This window comes from Bos mutus, chromosome 2 (assembly GCF_027580195.1).
Source record: "Bos mutus isolate GX-2022 chromosome 2, NWIPB_WYAK_1.1, whole genome shotgun sequence".
NCBI classification, from domain to species: domain Eukaryota; kingdom Metazoa; phylum Chordata; class Mammalia; order Artiodactyla; family Bovidae; genus Bos; species Bos mutus.
In genome coordinates this window covers 44,296,235-44,316,707 of record NC_091618.1, presented here as the reverse complement: position 1 = coordinate 44,316,707, position 20,473 = coordinate 44,296,235, and the positions used below count along the sequence as shown (strand labels likewise).

General features: G+C 38.4%; 1 protein-coding gene across 5 annotated transcripts in view; it reads left to right on the top strand.

Annotated features, from left to right (window-relative positions):
- Positions 1–9,243: 9,243 nt before the first annotated feature.
- ABI2 (abl interactor 2) overlaps positions 9,244–20,473 on the top strand; it is a 98,558-nt gene continuing 87,328 nt past the window's right edge. For all 5 annotated transcript variants that reach the window (XM_005904272.2, XM_070387891.1, XM_005904270.2 and 2 more), the window contains exon 1: positions 9,244–9,579. In XM_005904272.2, the coding sequence (XP_005904334.1) occupies positions 9,463–9,579 (117 nt within the window). In that variant the 5' untranslated portion in view covers positions 9,244–9,462. The remainder of the gene's footprint in view (positions 9,580–20,473) is intronic.

Here is a 20,473-nt window from a genome sequence, read left to right as displayed (position 1 = left end):
TTTTTCCAAATGTGATTTCCTTTTGATTTTACCTTATTCTCTAAAGGATGAATTTAAAACCAAAAAAGGACCCCTAAACGAAAACCGCCTAATTTAGTATACTATGCTATTGATAACTGGGAGAAACAGGATAATAGTCTCCTAAAAACAAACACTTAAAAACAGTTGTCCTATCTGTGAATAAGACATGCTATGATATTTGTAAACACCCTCTTCCAACAACATGAGAGAAGACTCTACACATGGACAACACCGAAATCAGATTGATTATATTCTTTGCAGCCAAAGATGGAGAAGCTCTATACAGTCAACAAAAACAAGACCAGGAGCTGACTGTGGCACAGATCTTGAACTCCTTATTGCCAAATTCAGACTGAAATTGAAGAAAGTAGGGAAAACCACTAGACCATTCAGGTATGAACTAAATCAAATCCCTTATGATTATACAGTGGAAGTGAGAAATGGATTTAAGGGACTAGATCTGATAGAGTGCCTGATGAACTATGGATGGAGGTTCATGACATTGTACAGGAGAAGGGATCGAGACCATCCCCATGGAAAAGAAATGCAAAAAAGCAAAATGGCTGCCTGGGGAGGCCTTACAAATAGCTGTGAAAAGAAGAGAAGCGAAAAGCAAAGGAGAAAAGGAAAGATATGAGCATCTGAATGCAGGGTTCCAAAGACTAGCAAGAAGAGATAAGAAAGCCTTCCTCAGCGATCAATGCAAAGAAATAGAGGAAAACAACAGAATGGGAAAGACTAGGGATCTCTTCAAGAAAATCAGAGATACCAAAGGAACATTTCATGCAAAGATGGACTGGATAAAGGACAGAAATGGTATGGACCTAACAGAAGCAGAAGATATTAAGAAGAGGTGGCAAGAATACACAGAAGAACTGTACAAAAAAGATCATGGACCAAGATAATCACGATGGTGTGATCACTGACCTAGAGCCAGACATTCTGGAATGTGAAGTCAAGTGGGCCTTAGAAAGCATCACTACAAACAAAGCTAGTGGAGGTGATGGAATTCCAGTGGAGCTATTTCAAATCATGAAAGATGATGCTGTGAAAATGCTGCACTCAATATGCCAGCAAATTTGGAAAACTCAGCAGTGGCCACAGGACTGGAAAAGGTCAGTTTTCATTCCAATCCCAAAGAAAGGCAATGCCAAAGAATGTTCAAACTACTGCACAATTGCACTCATCTCACACGCTAGTAAAGTAATGCTCAAAATTCTCCAAGCCAGACTTCAGCAATAGGTGAACCGTGAACTTTCTGATGTTCAAGCTGGTTTTAAAAAAGGCATAGGAACCAGAGACCAAATTGCCAACATCTGCTGGATCATCAAAAAAGCGAGAGTTCCAGAAAAACATCTATTTCTGCTTTATTGACTATGCCAAAGCCTTTGACTGTGTGGATCACAATAAACTGTGGAAAACCCTGAAAGAGATGGGAATACCAGACCACCTGACCTGCCTCTTGGGAAATTTGTATGCAGGTCAGGAAGCAACAGTTAGAACTGGACGTGGAACAACGGACTGGTTCCAAATAGGAAAAGGAGTATGTCAAGGCTGTATATTGTCACCCTGCTATTTAACTTATATGCAGAGTACATCATGAAAAATGCTGGTCTGGAAGAAGCACAAGCTGGAATCAAGATTGCCAGGAGAAATCTCAATACCCTCAGATATGCAGATGACACCACCCTTATGGCAGAAAGTGAAGAGGAACTAAAAAGCCTCTTGATGAAAGTGAAAGAGGAGAGTGAAAAAGTTGGCTTAAAACTCAACATTCAGAAAACGAAGGTCATGGCATCCGGTCCCATCACTCCATGGAAAATAGATGGGGAAACAGTGTCAGACTTTATTTTTTGGGGCTCCAAAATCACTGCAGATGGTGTCTGCAGCCATGAAATTAAAAGACGCTTACTCCTTGGAGAAAAAGTTGTGACAACCTAGATAGCATATTGAAAAGCAGAGACATTACTTTGCCAACAAAGGTCCGTCTACTCAAGGCTATGGTTTTTCTAGTGGTCATGTATGGATGTGAGAATTGGACTGCGAAGAAAGCTGAGCACCGAAGAATTGATGATTTTGAACTGTGGTGTTGGAGAAGACTCTTGAGAGTCCCTTGGACTGCAAGGAGATCCAACCAGTCCATTCTGAAGGAGATCAGCCCTGGGATTTCTTTGGAAGGAATGATGCTAAAGCTGAAACTCCTACTTTGGCCACCTCATGCGAAGAGTCGACTCATTGGAAAAGACTGATGCTGGGAGGGATTGGGGGCAGGAGGAGAAGGGGACGACAGAGGATGAGATGACTGGATGGCATCACTGACTCGATGGACATGAGTCTGAGTGAACTCCGGGAGTTGGTGATGGACAGGGAGGCCTGGCATGCTGCGATTCATGGGGTCGCTCAGAGTTGGACACGACTGAGCGACTGAACTGAACTGGGGGTTTATTTTATAGAGTCACAATCAGGGCCAGCTACATAATTTGTATGCTTAGTGCAAAATGAAAATGTGGGGTCTAAGCTGGTGATGAAGTCAATCTGTCCTCACATGAGTTTGCTCCTGTAATCCATGGTTGATGAGAGGGTGACCCCCAAGGGATTGGAAGTCCCCATGCTGGGACAGTGTTGTTTACCTGAAATGGGATAGGCAAAGAAGCCCCATCTGGTGAAAATGCTGTGGTGTGGCCAGCCCAAGGCAGACATGACTTTTTGCCCTGCCTCAAGATTGCAGAGCAAACTGCTTGCTGGATCCCAGCCCTCCCCACACCTGTTCCCAGGCCCTCCAGTGGAGGGTGACATGGCAGAAAGTGGGCCTCCCTCATCAGCTCTCCTACTAATGCAGTCTTACTGCTGCTCTGGGTAGGAAACAGCCATGGTAATTAATGGGTGGGGGTGGGAAGAGGGAGGCCAGGCAGGGTCCAGGGCACCAGGTATCTGGTAACAGAACATGTCTAGGGAGGCAAAGAAATAAACTCTAAGTCCCTAGTATATACTCCAGGGTTCCATTGGACTTCATTTACAAAAGACAAATTCACAAGTAAAATGTGAGAATTTCACTGCAGTGCCCTCTCAGTGTTATACCCCAACATGGGGTCCTTCTGAGCAGTGGGCTTCTGAGGACTGCACTGGTTGCAGCCCATGAAACCAGCCCTGGGCACATCTCACCTTATACATCATTGAACTGTGACTCAGTGGTTTTTGAGCACTGTGTTTTCTGGTTTATGCCAGTCGTTCTTGCAAATACCCATAAATGTCTTTTTTATGATTTATCATCAAGTGATTTAAGCCTCTCTAGGATGTCTTAAAATTATTTACAAAATAAGCAACAAATAGATGCCAAACTTAAAAGCAATTTCATAATACACATTTTTATTAAAGTTGCAAAAGTGATCCAGTATACTAATAGTGGATTAAATCTTAAATCTTAAGCCCCATTTAAACTTCTGTTTTCTTATATTTTAATCATAATTGCCAAACATTGTTTTCTGCTGGAAGATAAAGTGGGATTTTCCCCCTGAAATCATCAACATAAAACCCTATGAAATATTTCAATGATATGAGTCATTCACTTATTTATATGGTTGGACATCTAGATAATAGGAATCTGTGAGAAATATATTGTTAATTTCTGTGGAGGAGGAAGTAAGAAATCCTACCAATGTATTTTAAGTGTAGTTAAATTCAGCATTCTTTTCCATTTAAAAATACCAAAATTATTCTCTTCTAGTCCTTTCTTTCCAAGAGGCTACATAAAATTACTTTGACAAAGAGAATCATGAGTCACTTTTTTGCTGTTAACCTCTTTTACATTCCATTTCATGAACATAGCAATCAGTGGTGAACAATATTCTTATTCTTACCAACCTTGTACTATACATGTGAGTCTTGTTGACATGTACCATGGTGTTTAGTTAGCTATTTTGTCAAAGTATAACCTATTTGTTTGCAATATTACTGAAACTGATAAGAAATATTGTTATTAAAAAAAAGCAGCTTTGGAAATTATACATGCTTCAGTGAATATTCAATATACAGGTTCTAATGGTATTAATGCATAATCAAAGAAAAACTGGTACCTTTCAAACTCTTAGCAATTCATGTTATTAAGGGAAGTATAGTTATCAGTAATAAAAACCTAGTTAGTACCTTTTGAGACTTGACACTCTATAAACCTTTAACATAATTTAAGACAAAGTGTGAACAAAAGTAGCTAATTTTAGAAATCCAGTTTTTGTGAACTGATTGGTGATCTGTTCTGCTGTGGGAAACAATGATCTATTTTATGCTTTAGCTCTGAAATGTACACGTTTCTTGTGTGTGGGGGAGGGAATATGTAAAGCCAATTTCAGTGGAAACTAAAGCTTTGAGGAATTTGTATTCTTTTCAAAAACATACCTTTGAAGATCAATTACCTACTCTATTGGTTATATCTATACACAGAGATATATTATCATGGAAGAATTTCAGGGATTATATTGTGCATTCTCATGATTTAATGGGAAAAAACATCTTATTTTTCCCAGGGAAGGGAGCTATTTTGTGGTCTATCACAGGAAACTATTAGGATTCTAAATATTTAAATATAATCCTTTCAGGTTTTATCTTGGGATATATGTTATTTCTTCTTTCTAAGCATAATATCTTCTTGAAAATTGCTTTTATTGGGTGTTAGGTAGTATGAGGGGATTATTATTGATTTTGTTAGATTTGCTAACAATATTGTGGTTACTTGGCAAAATACCCTTATTTTTTTGGAAATTTGTAATGAAGCATTTAGGAGTTAAATGTCATGATTACTATAATTTTCTTTAAAATTCTTTAGCAAAAGAATAATATTTTATGAGGTAAAATAGAAGCTATTTGTTACATCTAGTCAATGGATATTTGTGTCGTAATTACACCATTTTCCATACTGTATATTTGTAATTTCCAAAGTAGACAAAAAATGACTTTCAGTACAAATGAAAATATATATTTGAGACTTGGGGACTACTGACTTCCTGAAAATGGGAAGGGATTTTTTTATTCTTACAGACTAATTTTGGAGAATGTGTATTCTTTCCAATCATTTTTAACTTATTTCTTAAAATGTGCATTCATACAGTTACAAAGCATGGGAAACTCTATTACACAGTAAGGCTTTAAGAAAAATAGTTTGGTACACTTTAAACCATTAAATAAATATGCCTAAAATTGAGACCAAGATTTAAATAACTAAAACTGAGACCAAAATTTCATATGATAAAGTGTGCCTTTAAAATATAAGGCTTAGATCACAGTCATTTATTTTTTGATTACATATAGAAAATTTGTTTCAAAGATTTAATATGTTCAAATTATATGCACTTGGTATTAAAATTTCCAGTAGTCTTAAATTTGACTAAAACTAAATATATATATAAATGTGTATGAACATATTAATCACTGATAATTACTTTTCTTATTTGGGGTAAGACTGGGAACTAAGTTAACCATGTCATTGCTTGAGTAAAAAACTCTGCTTTGCATTTCTCCTGATTATTACTGTGTAATATATCAAACAGGGAACTTAATTACTTAAAAAGGAATTCTTTTAAATTTCTTTGAAATATATAGTCATTGAATTGTATATGCACATATATATCAAGTATTGCCTGATAAAGTTATATAGCAGCCAGAAAACTAGTTTTGAGAGTCTCAAGGTAAAGAAAGAAAACAGTCCAAAGTATCTTCATGAAGAGTGCTTCCCTGGTGGCTCAGCAGTAAAAAAATCCACCTGCCAGTGCAGAAGACACAGGAGATGCAGGTTCGATCCCTGGGTTGGGACGATCCCCTGGAGAAGGAAATGGCAACCCAATCCAGTATTTTTGCCTGGGTAGTCCCATGGACAGAGGAGCCTAGCGGGTTACAGTCCATGGGGTCACAAAAGAGTCAGACATGACTTAAGTCACTCAACAACAATAAATCTTCATGAAGAAGGATGGCATTCTTATTTAATAGTTTCCAAACATTTAAGGTAAAACCAGGAAGCTCCGTTGTGTGTAAATGAAACAGATGGTATTATTCTTTAGGTGCCATAAATGTTATTTGTTCTCTAATTTTTAAAATGTATGAGAAAATACAATAATATTAAGTACTAATTAATACTCAGTGCTATGGATTTTAAAGCTGGTAGGTTGATGTCATTTAAAAGTTTCTGTTTGTTATTTAGTTGCTAAGTCATGCCCGACTCTTTGTGATCCCATAGACTAGCCATCCAGGCTTCTCTGTCCATGGGATTTCCCAGGCAAGAACCCTGGAGTGGGTTCCGGTTTCCTTCTCCAGGGGATCTTCCCGACGCAGGGATCGAATCTGTGTCTCCTATGTCTACTGCATCGACAGGCAGATTCTTTATTGAGCCACCTAGGAAGAGAAACTGATAATCTGGAGAAAAAAAGATATACTGATGAAAGCATTGTTTATGATGAATTATATCAGTGCTGTGCAGGAAGAATCTGAGGGGAACGTCGGAAGTGAATGGACATGTCTTCTAGATGTAAGAGAAGCAATTGTAAACTTCTCAGGTAAGCAAATTTGTTTATTTAGAACCCATACTTTAAGGCAATATATTATTGTGCTTTACCTTAATTTTCTCATTTAGGAGTGATATACATCCAGAGAATTCCATAGTATCTTTATTTCAGCAGAAGAATTTGACACTTTTTCACCAGTTATGGGATCATGATGAAATATTTGATAAATGTGAGTCCTTTAAGGTACAATCACAACTGGCCCAATTCAAGGTATATTGATTGTGGCTCTGACCAACTAAGTGAGTCTTATAGAGCCAAGCCATTGGGCCCTCTTCTTGGCCTTGATTTATTCAGCATTCTTATTAAAGGCAATAATGCACCCCAAAGTCTTGCTTATTAAATCTGTAGATGATGTGAATCAAGATTATTTCAATAGATGGTAGTGAGGACTTAAATTTGGTGAAAAGTCAAGGCACAATTAATTGGAAATAAATATCAAGACCTGCAGTTTGATTTTTAAAAAATCAACTGCACTCAGCATGACTGGGCTAATATATTAAAAAATCTACAAAATTTTAAATGCTTACTTTGAATCAAATTGGTGATAAAATTACTTAAAAATGTTGTCTTGGGCTGTGTTAATAAAAGTGTTCTTTCTGATTTGGGGAGATAATAGCCTTACTGTTCTCTTAGAAAAATAATCCATGCTCATTTTAGAAAAACTAAGAGGAGCAGGAACAAACACCCTACAATCCCACCAATTATATATGCACACGTGATGCATGTAGTTTTTATAGATTTTTGTAGTTGTCTTTTTTACTGAAATGACCTTGGTGGCAACAGAAGTGTGTATCTATGTTCTTTGATCCTTAGATTTTGCTGAATATTAAAAGGCCTTCTCTCCGTAGAGAGTCCCAGTTAGGCCTTCATAGCCAGAAGGGCAGTTTCATTGGCATCACCTGGGAACTTGTTAGAACCATAAATGGGGGCAGGCCAACTGATTCAGACACTCTAGGGGTGCAGCCTAGCACTTCTGTGTTTCAACGAGCCCTGCAGGTGATTGGAATCCAAGGAGTTTGAGAACGGACCTGAGTTTAACCCTTTGATTTTTCAGTTAAGGAAGCTAAAATCTGAAGAAGCTGTCACAAATTAATTTGAGAAAGTACATACTAGAATCTTTCAGTGATTCCTAGGATGATGAGTCAGCCCTCTGGGGAGAACTGTTTATTGGGCTAATTACTAAGCAGTACTTGAAAGAATGCCAGGTGGAAACAAGTAATGGGGGAGGGTGTTTAGCATTTAACTTAGCCTGGTGGACCTCTTACAGCTCAATAGTAGACTTTGATTCATTGAAATTAAGTCTAAAAGAAGAGTTTGCTTGATCTAATAATGTTAATCCCTGAAGCAAGTTTATGTGCCATCTAAGTAACTACTCCATTCCATCACTAAGGCTAAGGAATATCTCTAGAGTGTGACCCTAGAGCTCTCATTTTAAAAAGCGCCTCACACTTAAGTTTGAGAACCACTAATACAGAAGACATCTTTAAGTGGTTAAGAATAAAACCAGTCAGACTGGAACATTTTCAGTATCCTTTAACTTGGGTTTCACAGAAAAAACTCAAAACAATTTGCTAATGTGTACATCAAAAAGCCAATAAAACAATGGGAAAGCATTAAAGTGATTTGAGACAGCAGTTTCCTCATTATCAGGGGAGGAAAAAAAAGGGGGTGGGAATCACTAGGCAGGCCAAGAGATCACAAATGCAAGACTTGAAATAATAGATCTTGCTCTAAACTGCAAAGGCAGTCAGCCTTGACTTTCCATGGTACAAATAAAGGTCATGGACTTTAGAATATATCAGCAGTTGTCAGAAATTTCAGTTTTTAAAAATTACATGTGTGGAGTAGTCAGATTTAGGGGGAAAAAAATACAATACAGAATAGTAACTGCAAGACCAAAATGATCTAGCTTGAATTTTTGTGGCATTTAATGTTATCCAAGGTGCTTTCACATAAACTTTTATTTTATCCATGTAATAGCCCTGTGAGGAAGTAAAGTACTAGAAAAATCGTTTTTGAAACTTTAAATCCTTAACAGGTGAGGAAAAAAGTTGATAGACTCAGAGAAATGATAAAAAAAAAAAGGTTGTCACTGAAGAAGAGTAGCACAGAGCAAGTGGGAAAAGCTGAAGGCCAGAGGATGGGCAAAGGAGAAAAGAACCCCTAACCTGGCAGGGGAAACAGTGTTAATCGGCAAACAGGTGCAAAGAAGCTGGAGGGCAGGAAATTTGGGATTAGGAAACTGAAATTTATTTATCCAAAGAGGATGAATACAGTCAAAGATGAAGAGAAAAAAGTGGGGCGCACGCACTTGAAGCTACATGGGAGTTCAGTGGGGCTAATATTATCCCTCAGGCCCACTACCATAGGGTTGGGCCCCAGGTTGAGGATAACGCCGAGGAGAGTCCCTGAAGAAGCAGACGGGAAGACCGCAGAGCCGGGTGGGCGTTCACGCAGGACTAAAAAAGGCCGCGGGGTGCTCTGCCCCAGCCACGCATCCTGCGGGGGCCGAAGGGTTAACTGCGCGCTCGACTCCCGTGCGCATCCCGGCCCCCACTCCCGCGGTCGCTAGGAGACGCCGGATGTGGGGGAGGGGCGGGCGGCGCGACCAAGGGTGGGAACCTTTTTCGGGCTCCCGGGGGTGGAGGGAGAGGAGCGCGCGTGCGCGCGCCGGGCCGGCCGTCGCCGCGGTGACCGTCCTCCGAGTCCATCGGCTCGCGCCCCGCCCCCGTTCCCGCTGCCCCCTCCCCTGTCGCGCGCGCGCGGGGGGTGTTTCTCGCTCCTCCCGGGTTGCCGCCGCCGTCGCCTCGGCTCCTCCTCTCCTAGTCTTGGGTTTCCCTGGCGCTACTGCCGCCGCTGCCTCTGCGGTCTGTATGAGGAGGAGGATGTGAAGATGGCGGAGCTGCAGATGCTGCTGGAGGAGGAAATCCCGGGGGGCCGCCGGGCCCTCTTCGACAGTTACACGAATCTGGAACGGGTGGCCGATTACTGCGAGAACAACTACATCCAGGTGCGACGCATCTCCCGGCCTGGGCGTGTTGGGCCTCTGGCTGCTGAGCAGCGGGTGGGGGACCCCCGGCCCGGGGGCCGCGCGCCTGGGGGCGTAGGGTACATGGGGCCGAGGCCGCAGCAGGGACACAGTGCAGCTGAGTCCCCGTGCAGGGGTAGAAGCAGGGTGGGAGCGGGAGAATGGGTGAGAATTCTCCGGTTGGAGGAAATTGTAGCTTTCAAGCATTTTTCAAAAGCCATGAATCAGTTCTCGGTGCGGGGGGTGTGTGTGTGTCCCCGCCTCCTCTTCTTCCCTCGGCCGCCTCCGCAATCGGTGCCCGTCAATTTTCGCGATGGCGGAGGAGGCGGAGAGTGGCATTTTCTATTTGACAGAATCCTACTCCCCCATATGGCAAGGGTTTGGGGTTTAGTCGCTCTCACCCCCCAATCTCTGGAGGATTTTTGAGGCGCTGTATTGCTGCAAAGTAAAATGCCTGAGCTTTCTATTCATTTGAATGCATCAAAAGATCAGCGTGGTTTTTTTTGGCTTGTTTTTGGGTTCTAACTGAGGCTACAGTATAAGCAGCTGTCCCCCTTGTTGGAAGTTAATGCTAGTTTTCTTCTCTATGGAGAATGAGAAGCTGCATGATAATGGTCTATTCCCTCCCGCTACCCACCTCCAAGCCCGTTAGAAATAGCTAATTTGCCTGCAGGGAAAATTTTTGTGATTATCTTTGAGAGAGAAATGGGAAATAATTCTCACGGTTTGAATTTTCATGTATGGTTGGTTTGGCATCGGGACTCAGTGGTAGCACTGTATGTATGTGTATGAAGGCGGGGGATATTGGGTGAGATGAAATTGAGCTGCTTCTGGAAGAAGCAAGATTATGTGGATTAAAAACAATTCTTTTTAAAAAATTATTTAAAGGATAGCTTAAGATGCACAGTTTGCAAAGTCAGCATCTTTTGTTTTCTTTATAGCTTATTCTGAATCATAGGTTCTACCTCCATCTTTTCCCTTCCTATTTAAATTCTCTTGGGATATAGGTGGAAATGGAAGCAATATGTTAAATTGTTCCTTCACTGTGGCCTTTTTTCCTTCTCCCACCTCCATCTCTCCAGGCATCTTTCCTAACATCAGCTATATTGGGAAGCATTCTCAAGTCTTGGTGTGAACCAAAGAAAAAAATGGGTGTTAAAATTTATATAGGTTCATGAATTTTGTAAGGATCACATGGTTAATCAAGGATAGTATTGTAAGATATTACTTGATTAGACATATCCTGAGCACTGTATTTTCTTGTATGGAATATTTGTACTGGAGAATGAATCAGACATAATCCAAGGCTTTTCCCTCCAAAGAGGCAGTTGAAAGTATGGCCAGTAGGAAAAGATAGAGTGTGTCTTGGGTCAAAGGTACATACAGACAGTACACTTGTCCATATTCATGGGGTGCTTTGCTGATACTGAGTGTGGTAGGAGAGAGTAAAAGGTTGAGATGCTCAGTTTTCACTAAATATATTTGAAAGTCTAAAATGGCCTGGCACTGTTAAGAGTTGATACGTACCTAGTGTCTACAGAATTTCATAGTATAGTTAGTGGGATGGCTGATCTGTAGCAGATGAATACCATTTTGAGTGTCAATTTATATTCTTAATGGGCTGCAGGTGGGAAGAAGGACTGGTGGAAACTATGCTATCCTCACTCTGGAAATTCAGTCTCTAGGAGAGGCAAATAAAAGGATTGAAGTAATCATTACAATCCCTTGTGCAACATATGGGAAAGAGTTACAGGTCTCAGAAGAGAAACAGAGTGGAACAGTGATTGGGTTGCAATTATCACTACTAATTTTTTTTTTTAAGTTCTCTTTGGAAGATAATTTTTATTGTAATTTGAAGATATAGTTCCTTTTAGGTTGCAGTAGTTACATAAAAGGTAAAAGTACCTGAATTGATAAAGCTGAGAGAGTAAAGGGATCAACAATTGTCATCACTACATTTCTTCTGGTTCAAAAGAGAAGAATGTTGCTGCCATCATTTGTCTTAGCAGTGGGACTCAGAATTTAATGCGATGGTGTTTTAAAATTCAGAATGTAAGTGCTGATTAATAGAAATGGATTTGGATTTTAAAATGCCTTGTTTCTTCCATTTAGAACCTAAAACAGACGGTATTAGGATGCAGTGGTTATATTATTGGCGTTCTCGCGACAGAAAACTCCTACGTGATTTGTTTGTAGTAAAGTTGATAAATAGAACATGGTGATAGTGGATTTGTGCTGACTCAGCTGCACATTTGGCTGGCTCTTCTTGTAACCATCGAACTGACCAGCAGGGGTTCTGATGCAGCCTCTGTGACCCTGCAATGGATGCAAGTCAAGTAGTGATCCGATGGTCAGTTTAGGCTTATTACAGCAGCATGTCCTAACCACTAGCTCAAGTTAACTCACCTGACACTCATTTTATTTTGTGCAAGGACAGTTTTTGCCTGTAAAGCAGGAAAAAGACATTTATCGGTAGGTAACATGATAAGGTTCTTTGCTCAGTGTCCTTAAATGCCTAGTTTTATGCATGGGAATATAAAAATAAGATAAGAATATTCTAAATGTGGATTACATTTAGTGTAAAAATTGAGGAAAGGAAGAAAAATGGTGTTGTCCTTCTGAAAAGGCATACTGTTTAAGTTGTTCCTATCATATGAAAATGTCCTTTAGAAATGTTATCTTTTGGCATTAAGAGTGATCAAATAGTGCCTGTATTAACACACACAAAATCTACCGAAGGGTTTAAGTGGTAGTTTTCAAGGTTACCAGCCTAGTTTACATTATAAATTTAAAAATCATCTTTAGTATAAAAAAAATTAGATGATTTTGTTTTATTTCAACCTCTAGTAAAAAGTGATTGTCAAAATATTTTTCTAAAATGTGATAAAGAAAAGTTCTTAACTACAATTTCCTCTTTTCCTGATTGACTATTTCTTTCCTGTAAAAAAGGACTTTAGTTACTGTTTAATTTTTTGGAGATATATAACACTTGTGTTTTTTTTCTTCATTTATAAACATTGATTCCTAATCTAGTAAGTGTTCAGAAACTTTTAAAATGTTTTGATTAACTTGGATCTACATGTTTATAAATGAAGAACATTATAATAATATGGATTGCTTTAATGTTTTTATAGATGAAATAAGATTACATTTTTACTCTGCTAAGGTAAGTCTGGAAAACCAACTTGTTCATTTTTATATTTTTCCTTTTGCTAGATAAAAAAAGTTACTGCTTTTTGTGAGCCATAATTCACATAGATACATAGTAAATCCCATTGTCCTTTTTGGATTAAGCAAAGTCATCCAATAAAATAGCTTTGCTCAGAAGAATAGAAACTGAGAATTTACTTTATGTTTTATCTGAAATATTTCTTTGTTTTGAATAACAGGAAAGATGTCATTCGTTTTCCTCTGTCAACAAGGATACTCAGAATTCATTAAAAATTGCAGGGAAGGTTTATAAGGGGATAATAGAATCATAGCTTACTAGTCAGTTTCATTAAAAAGTAGTTACTGAAATGATACAAATATTTAAAATTCTTAATAAAAATCATGCTCATTGTTGAAAACTTATTCAGTTCAGTTTCTCAGTTGTGTCCAGCTCTTTGTGACCCCATGGACTGCAGCACGCCAGGCCTCCCTGTCCACCACCAACTCCTGGAGTTCACTCAGACTCATGTTCATTGAATTGGATGCCATCCAACCATCTCATCTGTCGTCCCTTTCTCCTCCCTCCTTCAGTGTTTCCCATCACCAGGGTCTTTTCCAATGAGTTCTTTGCATTAGGTGGCCAAAGTATTGGAGTTTCAGCTTTAGCATCAGTCTTTCTAATGAATATTCAGGACTGATTTCCTTTAGGATGGACTGGTTGGATCTCCTTGCAGTCCAAGGGACTCTCAAGAGTCTTCTCCAACACTATAGTTCAAAAGCATCAATTCTTCGGCGCTCAACTTTCTTTATAGTCCAACTCTTACATCCATAGAAGACTACTGGAAAAACCATAGCTTTGACTAGATGGACTTTTGTTGGCAAAGTAATGTCTTTTAAGAAGGAAGAAACGTAAAATTGTCTAATCATTTTGAATATATAGCTGGGGTTTATAATTTTAAATCTTTTTATACACATGTGTATCATATTTTTAAAATATTAGGTTCGTGTTCTTTATTACCTTTATGCTGTTGCTGCTGCTAAGTCGCTTCTGTCGTGTCCGACCCTGTGCGACCCCATAGACGGCAGCCCACCAGGCTCCCCCATTCCTGGGATTCTCCAGGCAAGAACACTGGAGTGGGTTGCCATTTCCTTCTCCAATGCATGAAAGTGAAAAGTGAAAGTGAAGTCACTCAGTCGTGACTCTTTGAGACCCCATGGACTGCAGCCTATACCTTGATATATTTTTTAACTTTTTATTTTATATTGGGGTATAGCAGTGTTGTGATAGTTTCAGGTGAACAGTGAAGGGACTCAGTCATCCATGCATCCATTCTCCCCTAAACTCTCCTCCCATCCAGGTTGCTACATAACATTGAGCAGAGTTTCATGGGCTATACAGTAGGTCCTTGTTGGTTATCCTTTTTAAATATAGCAGCATGTACATGTCCATCCCAAACTCTAACTATGCTTTTCCCCCAATCTTCTGTCACCAACCAAAGTTTGTTTTCTTAAGTCTGAGTTTCTGTTTTTTGGGTTCGTTTGTATAGTTTCTTTTTAGATTCCACATACCAGGGATGTCATCCGATATTTCCCCTTCTCTGTCTGACTGACTTCACTCAGTATGACGACCTCTGGGTCCATCCATGTTGCTGCAAGTGGCGTTATTTCATTCTTTTTTAATGGCTGAGTAATACTGCATTGTATGTATTTACCACATCTTCTTTATCCATCCCTCCGTCAGTAGACATTTAGGTTGCTTCCATGTCTTGGCTACTGTAAACAGTGTTGCAGTAAATATTAGGGTGTGTTATACTTTGCTTTAAAAAGAAACTTTTAATGGTGCTAGTCATGACTTTGTCTTTTATGAATGATCATAGAGTATACAGAAAGGAGGTTTGTATTTATGTGTTTAACTTCTGTTTGTTCTCACAAATAGAGAAATCTTAAAAGTGCCTAGAATGAAAGAGGAGACAGTAGAAATTTGAGGACTGGTGTTTACATCCTTTCCTTGACTTTTGTTTTTCACCTCCACAGAGAGGGGTGACCCATGTAAGTGAACATTAGGCTGAATTAGGGAGATCCAATTTCCCTAGATTGAGGTGCGTAATATATAGTGTGTGATAGATTTGCTTCATTCAGGGTCTTCTTTCGTCTTCCAAAGAATCTGTTGTTGAGTTGCTAAGTTGTGTCCGACACTTTTGCAACCCATGAGCTGTAGCCTACCACGCTCCTCTGCTCATGGGATTTCCCAGTCAAGAATGCTGGAATGGGTTGCCATTTCCTTCTTCAGGGGATCTTCCCAACCCAGGGATTACTCATGTCTCTTGCATCAGCAGGTGGCGAGTTCTACCACTGAGCCATCTGAGAAGCCCTCTCCCACAGAATAGCTTATAACCAAATAGACTTACTTATGTGTAGAATATATACAGGAGATATTTTTGATGGTGAGATCCTTTGGATTGTTACTTATGTTTTAAAATGTAAAGAATTTTAATAACATGCAGTGGCGATGTGTATAAATGTAATATTTTGTGGATAAAGAGAAGTAGATTGAGAATTATATTTAGATTATTTGCAGACTTTTAATAGCTTATAAAGTGAAAGTCGCTCAGTCATGTCTGACTCTTTGCGACCCCATGGACTATTCAGTCCATGGAATTCTCCAGGCCAGAATACTGGAGTGGGTACCCGTTCCCTTCTGCAGGGGATTTTTCCAACCCAGGGATTTAACCCAGGTCTCCCGCATTGCAGGCGGATTCTTTACCAGCTGAGCCACTAGGGAAACCCCTTTAATAGCTTTTGATGGAATATTTATGAGAATTGTTAATAGACTCGCTTAATGAAGTAGCAAATGGAATGACACCTACTTTGAATTTTTCATTTATTTTGCGTTCCTTGTCCAGGTATAAAGCTTCCAGAGGATAGATTTATATCTTAAAAGTTTGTTTAATATCCTTTCATTAGCCATAGGATATTGGAGACACTAATTAACAGTCACTGAATGTCAGAAATACATACTGCAATATACTAGAGATTGCACTGAATAATTTTATAGATTGGATGTAAATTACCTCTAAACTTGCAAGTTTTTCCCTATTAGGTACTCTAAGCAGCGTTTATATTCTCCTGGCATTACTATGCTGTCATTACCTTGTAGGGAATAGAGTTTTACTTTTTATTCATATACAAATAACATACTTAAATGTAGAAATTTTGCACTACAAAGCAGCTTGATCTTGAATCATTTACAATACATATTTTTCAATTTGATTTTGGTTTATTGAAGTGTAATACACATTGAATACAATTCACCTGTTTTAGGTAAAAAGGCTGTCAATTTTGACAAACTTATATAACCACGATGATATAAATTTTTTTCTAGTTTTAGCCAGTGATGATGATAGTGATAAACATTTGCAAATGGTTTTTGGTGGGACGTATGTCTTTATCTCACTTGGGTGAATTTAAGGAATTGGCCCCATGATGGCCGCCTGATGGCCTAGCACGTATCCACGTGGGTCACAATGGAAGGCTTGAAGTGCAGGTGATCTGACTCTTGGCAGAGCACCCATGTACTTGTGAAGCTTGGGCGGAGCTCCTGGTAGGCTTCTTTCTCTCATTCCGTGTCTCCCACATGATACAGTTTCTCCTCAACTCCTGGTTCTGATGAGATGAGCTTTCTGTTGCATCCTTTTAGGGCACAGCCGTGGCTATGAAACTTCATGCTGTACTATGGCATTGATTCCTCCCTCACCACAGGGTTAGGCATCCATGTTGTAATCATATGGCCCCTTGTGTTTTGGTGTGGCTCTGCACAAGGACCTCAACTTTTGCTACTTATTCTTTACTCTTAATGTAAGTACACAGCTTTCTGAATCTGATAAGAGCTTGTCAGGGCTGGAGCAGGTCAAGTCTTCCCTTGACTTTGCTTGACAGCAAATATTTATAATACTGGTTTTATAGGGTTATATGGCAAACAGATGTTTAACTTTATTTAAAGTGCCGAACTCTTTTCCAAAATGATGGTACTATTTTGCATTCTTGCCAGCAAAGTATCAGTCGCTCTTCTTCCTTGTCAGTACTTGGTTTTGTCAGGTTTTAAAATTTTAGCTATTGTGATACGTGTTAGCGTTGTCACATTTGTTTCATTTTGCATTTTCTCAATGACTAATGATGTCAAGCATTTTTTCCTGTGGTTATTTACCATCTTTATATCATCTTTGGTGAGATGTGTGTCCAGATCTTTCATCTGTTTAAAAATTTTTTTAATTGTTTTGAGAATTTTTTAATGTATTCTATGTACACTTACTAGATATGTATTTTGCAAATAATTTCTCCTAGTATGTGTCTTGTCTTTGCATTTTAAGTGTCTTTAACAGAGCATAAGTTTTATATATTTGAAGCTGATGTATCAGCTTCTTTTTTGGTTAATACTTTTGCCTAATCTAAAATCACAAAGATTTCTCCTGTTTTTTTCTAGACATTTTGTAGTTTCTGATCTTACAGTTAAGTATATAATCTACTTAAAATTAATTTATCTGTGGAAGTGAAGTATGTCGAGGTTTGGTTTTTGTAAATTGTTATCTAATTGCTTAGGAACCATTTGAGGAAAAGATTCTTTTCTCCGTTCTATTCCCTTGGCATCTTGTTGAAATCAGTAGACCATATGTGTCCGGGTATATTTTAAACTCCATTTTGTTCCTTTAACACATACATATCAGTATATATACTTTGTCTGTATCATATTGTAGCTTTGTAGTAAGTCTTGAAATCAGGTGGTATGAATCTTATAGTTTGTTCTTTATCAGATTTGTTTTTGTTTTTCTAGGTTCTTTGGTTTCTCAGTATATGTTTTAGAAACAGCTTGTTAATTTCTGCAAACCTGCTGGGATTTTAATGGAATTGCACTGAATCTGTAGATATTTGGGGGCAATTTGTACTTTTGACAGTACTGAGTCCTCCGATCTGTGGACTTGGTATGTCTATTTAAGTATTCTTTGATTTAGCTAGTCATTTTAGTGATTAGAATACTGATTTTGCACATTATCTGCCATATCCCTAATTATTTAATGATATTTATACTGTAATAAATAGTTATGTTTTATAAAATCTTGGTTTGCAGTTGTTCATTACTAGTGTATAGAAATAGGACTGACTTGTATATTGCCCTTTTATTCTGTGACCTTGCTAAATTTACATGTTAAACATAGTAGCTTTTTTTTTTTTTGAAGATTCTTTAGAATTTTTTAAATGTAGGTAATCATGTCACCAGCAAATGAAGCTAGTTTTATTTCTTCCTTTCCAGTCTTTGTTTTATTTATCTTTCTTGCCTTATGGCACTGGCTGGGACCTCCAATATGATCTTGAATAGGCGTGGTGAGAGCTCATATCCTTCACTTGTTCTCAGTCTTGGAGGGAAAGTGGCCAGTCTTTCACCGTTAACTATGTTACTAGCTGTAAGTTTTCGTGCATGTCCTTCATCAGGTGCAGGAAGTTCTCTTATTCTTAGTTTGCTCAGAATATCTTTTAAAATCAGGATTGATTTCATATTATGTTGTATGCTTTTTTCCTGCATCTTTTGAGATGCTCATTATATTTTCAGTCTTAATAAAGTAAATGACGTTGTTTGATTGTACAATGGGTTTTGTAAAAATCTGCACTTAAAGGAAGTTTGATTAGTGAGGTGATGTGCATTCTGAGTTATATAACTTTGTTTTGCAAGAAATGGGTTTAAACTAATGTCTAGGAATTTGCTATAATCATTAAGCTTGGTCAAACAGGTATATATTGTGTATAATTGCTGCTATGCTATGTGCTTTATTTGTATATGCAAAAGGTCTTTATAAAGGCTGAATGCATTGTTATTTTAAAAACCTTAAATTTCTTTTCATATTGAGAACATTAAAATAGCTACAAAACCCTGAAAATATGATGTAGGTTATTTTAAATTATAATTTTGCCAATTAAATAGTGGTGTACATAGTAAAGATAATTTTAGTGGCCGTGTGACTGAGAAATTAACCTCTCTGTCTCAGTTGTTAATCTGTAAGGTGTTAGAATTATAGCAGCTATTTCATAGGGTATTTGTAAAGATTCAGTGAGATAATACAGCTAAAACAGTACATGTCTAATAAAATTTAAGACTGTTGATTTTTAAGATGCTCTATATTATGTGCCACTAACTTAATGAACATTGCCACTTAAACACTTAAAATACTGCTACTTTACCCTCAGGATGCGTTTCAGTTTTGGTAATGTTAAAATATGAAAAACTATTCATACTACAATCAGTGAAACATGGTTTATCATTATTGATGTATATTGAAGACTTATATGATTTATTTTTGTCTTTTTTTTTTTTTTTTACACTTTTGGGAGCATGTCTTACAATGGTTACTTTTTTTTTTTTAAGATTTTTGATAGGATGAGATGCAAGATATCTTCCATGCTAATTTCATTTGTCTTATTGTGCTGCAACTGTATTATGGTTGAATTTTTCTAGTTAAGCAGAATTTCATAGCTTTTACAACTAAACTACATTATGTAAAGTTATATTTCACATTCACAGACGCATAAGTAGTTCATTTTAATTTTCTGGAAATTGTGACAAACTATGACTGCTCATGGATGTCCTGGGTTAAAGTACTTTGTCTCCAAACTTAATTGCTTTAGAGTGATACTTCTTGACTTTTTACACCTCATGCCCTCTTCTGATAAATACGAAAATCAGCCAGGTACCTTCTCTTACCCAGTTTATGGTTATATGTTGACTTAGAACGTGACCACCATAACTTTCAGCATTTCTAGCAGTTTGCCAAGATGAAGGAATTTACGTGAGTTAGGCCTTCTAGAGTAAATATCTATCGAGGTAGCAAATTCTGCAAAGTTCAGAGGTTCAGAGCTGAGTCTTCAGGTTACATATGACAAAATACTATGATTTAGTTTAAGACCACTGTCACTCTTGGGCTTCCCTGATGGCTCAGACGGTAAAGAAGCTGCCCAGGCCACCCAGGTCTCCCGCATTGCAGGGAGATTCTTTACCAGCTGAGCCACAAAGGAAGGCCGCAATGCAGGAGACTGGGATTAAATCCCTGGGTTGGGAAGATTCCCTGGAGAAGGAACTGGCAACACACTCCAGTATTCTTGCCTGGAGAACCCCGTGAACAGAGGAGCCTGGCGGGCTACAGTTTGTGGGGTCACAAAGAGTTGGACATGACTGAGCAACTAATACACACACACGCGTAGTTGCTCTTATTTTGAAGTAGATGGATGAAGAAATTTATTTTAAATGCTAAGGTGTTTAACTTGACACTATACCTTTTGAGTGTACAACCTTATATGGTTTTAAAAGGTATTATTTTCAAAGTCAGATGAAAATTTGTTATGCAAAAATTCTGATACATATAGTTTTTGATTTCTAAATACTTAAACTGTTGCATCTGCATTAATTTCCTATTGCTGCTATAACAAATTATCAAAATTTTAGTATCTTAAAGTACCATGAACTTATTATTTAATAGCTCTGGAGGTCAGAAGTCTGAAATGGGTCACAAGAGCTGTGTTTCATTCTGGAAGCTGTAGGGAGGAGTCCGTTTCCTTACCTTTTCCAGCTTTACGAGGCTGCCCACATTCTTTAGTCCGTGGCCCTCTTTCAGTTCCCTGGGTAGCAATGGCATCGCTCAGACCCTGCTTCCATTTTCACATCTCTTACTGTCCCCCTGCTTCC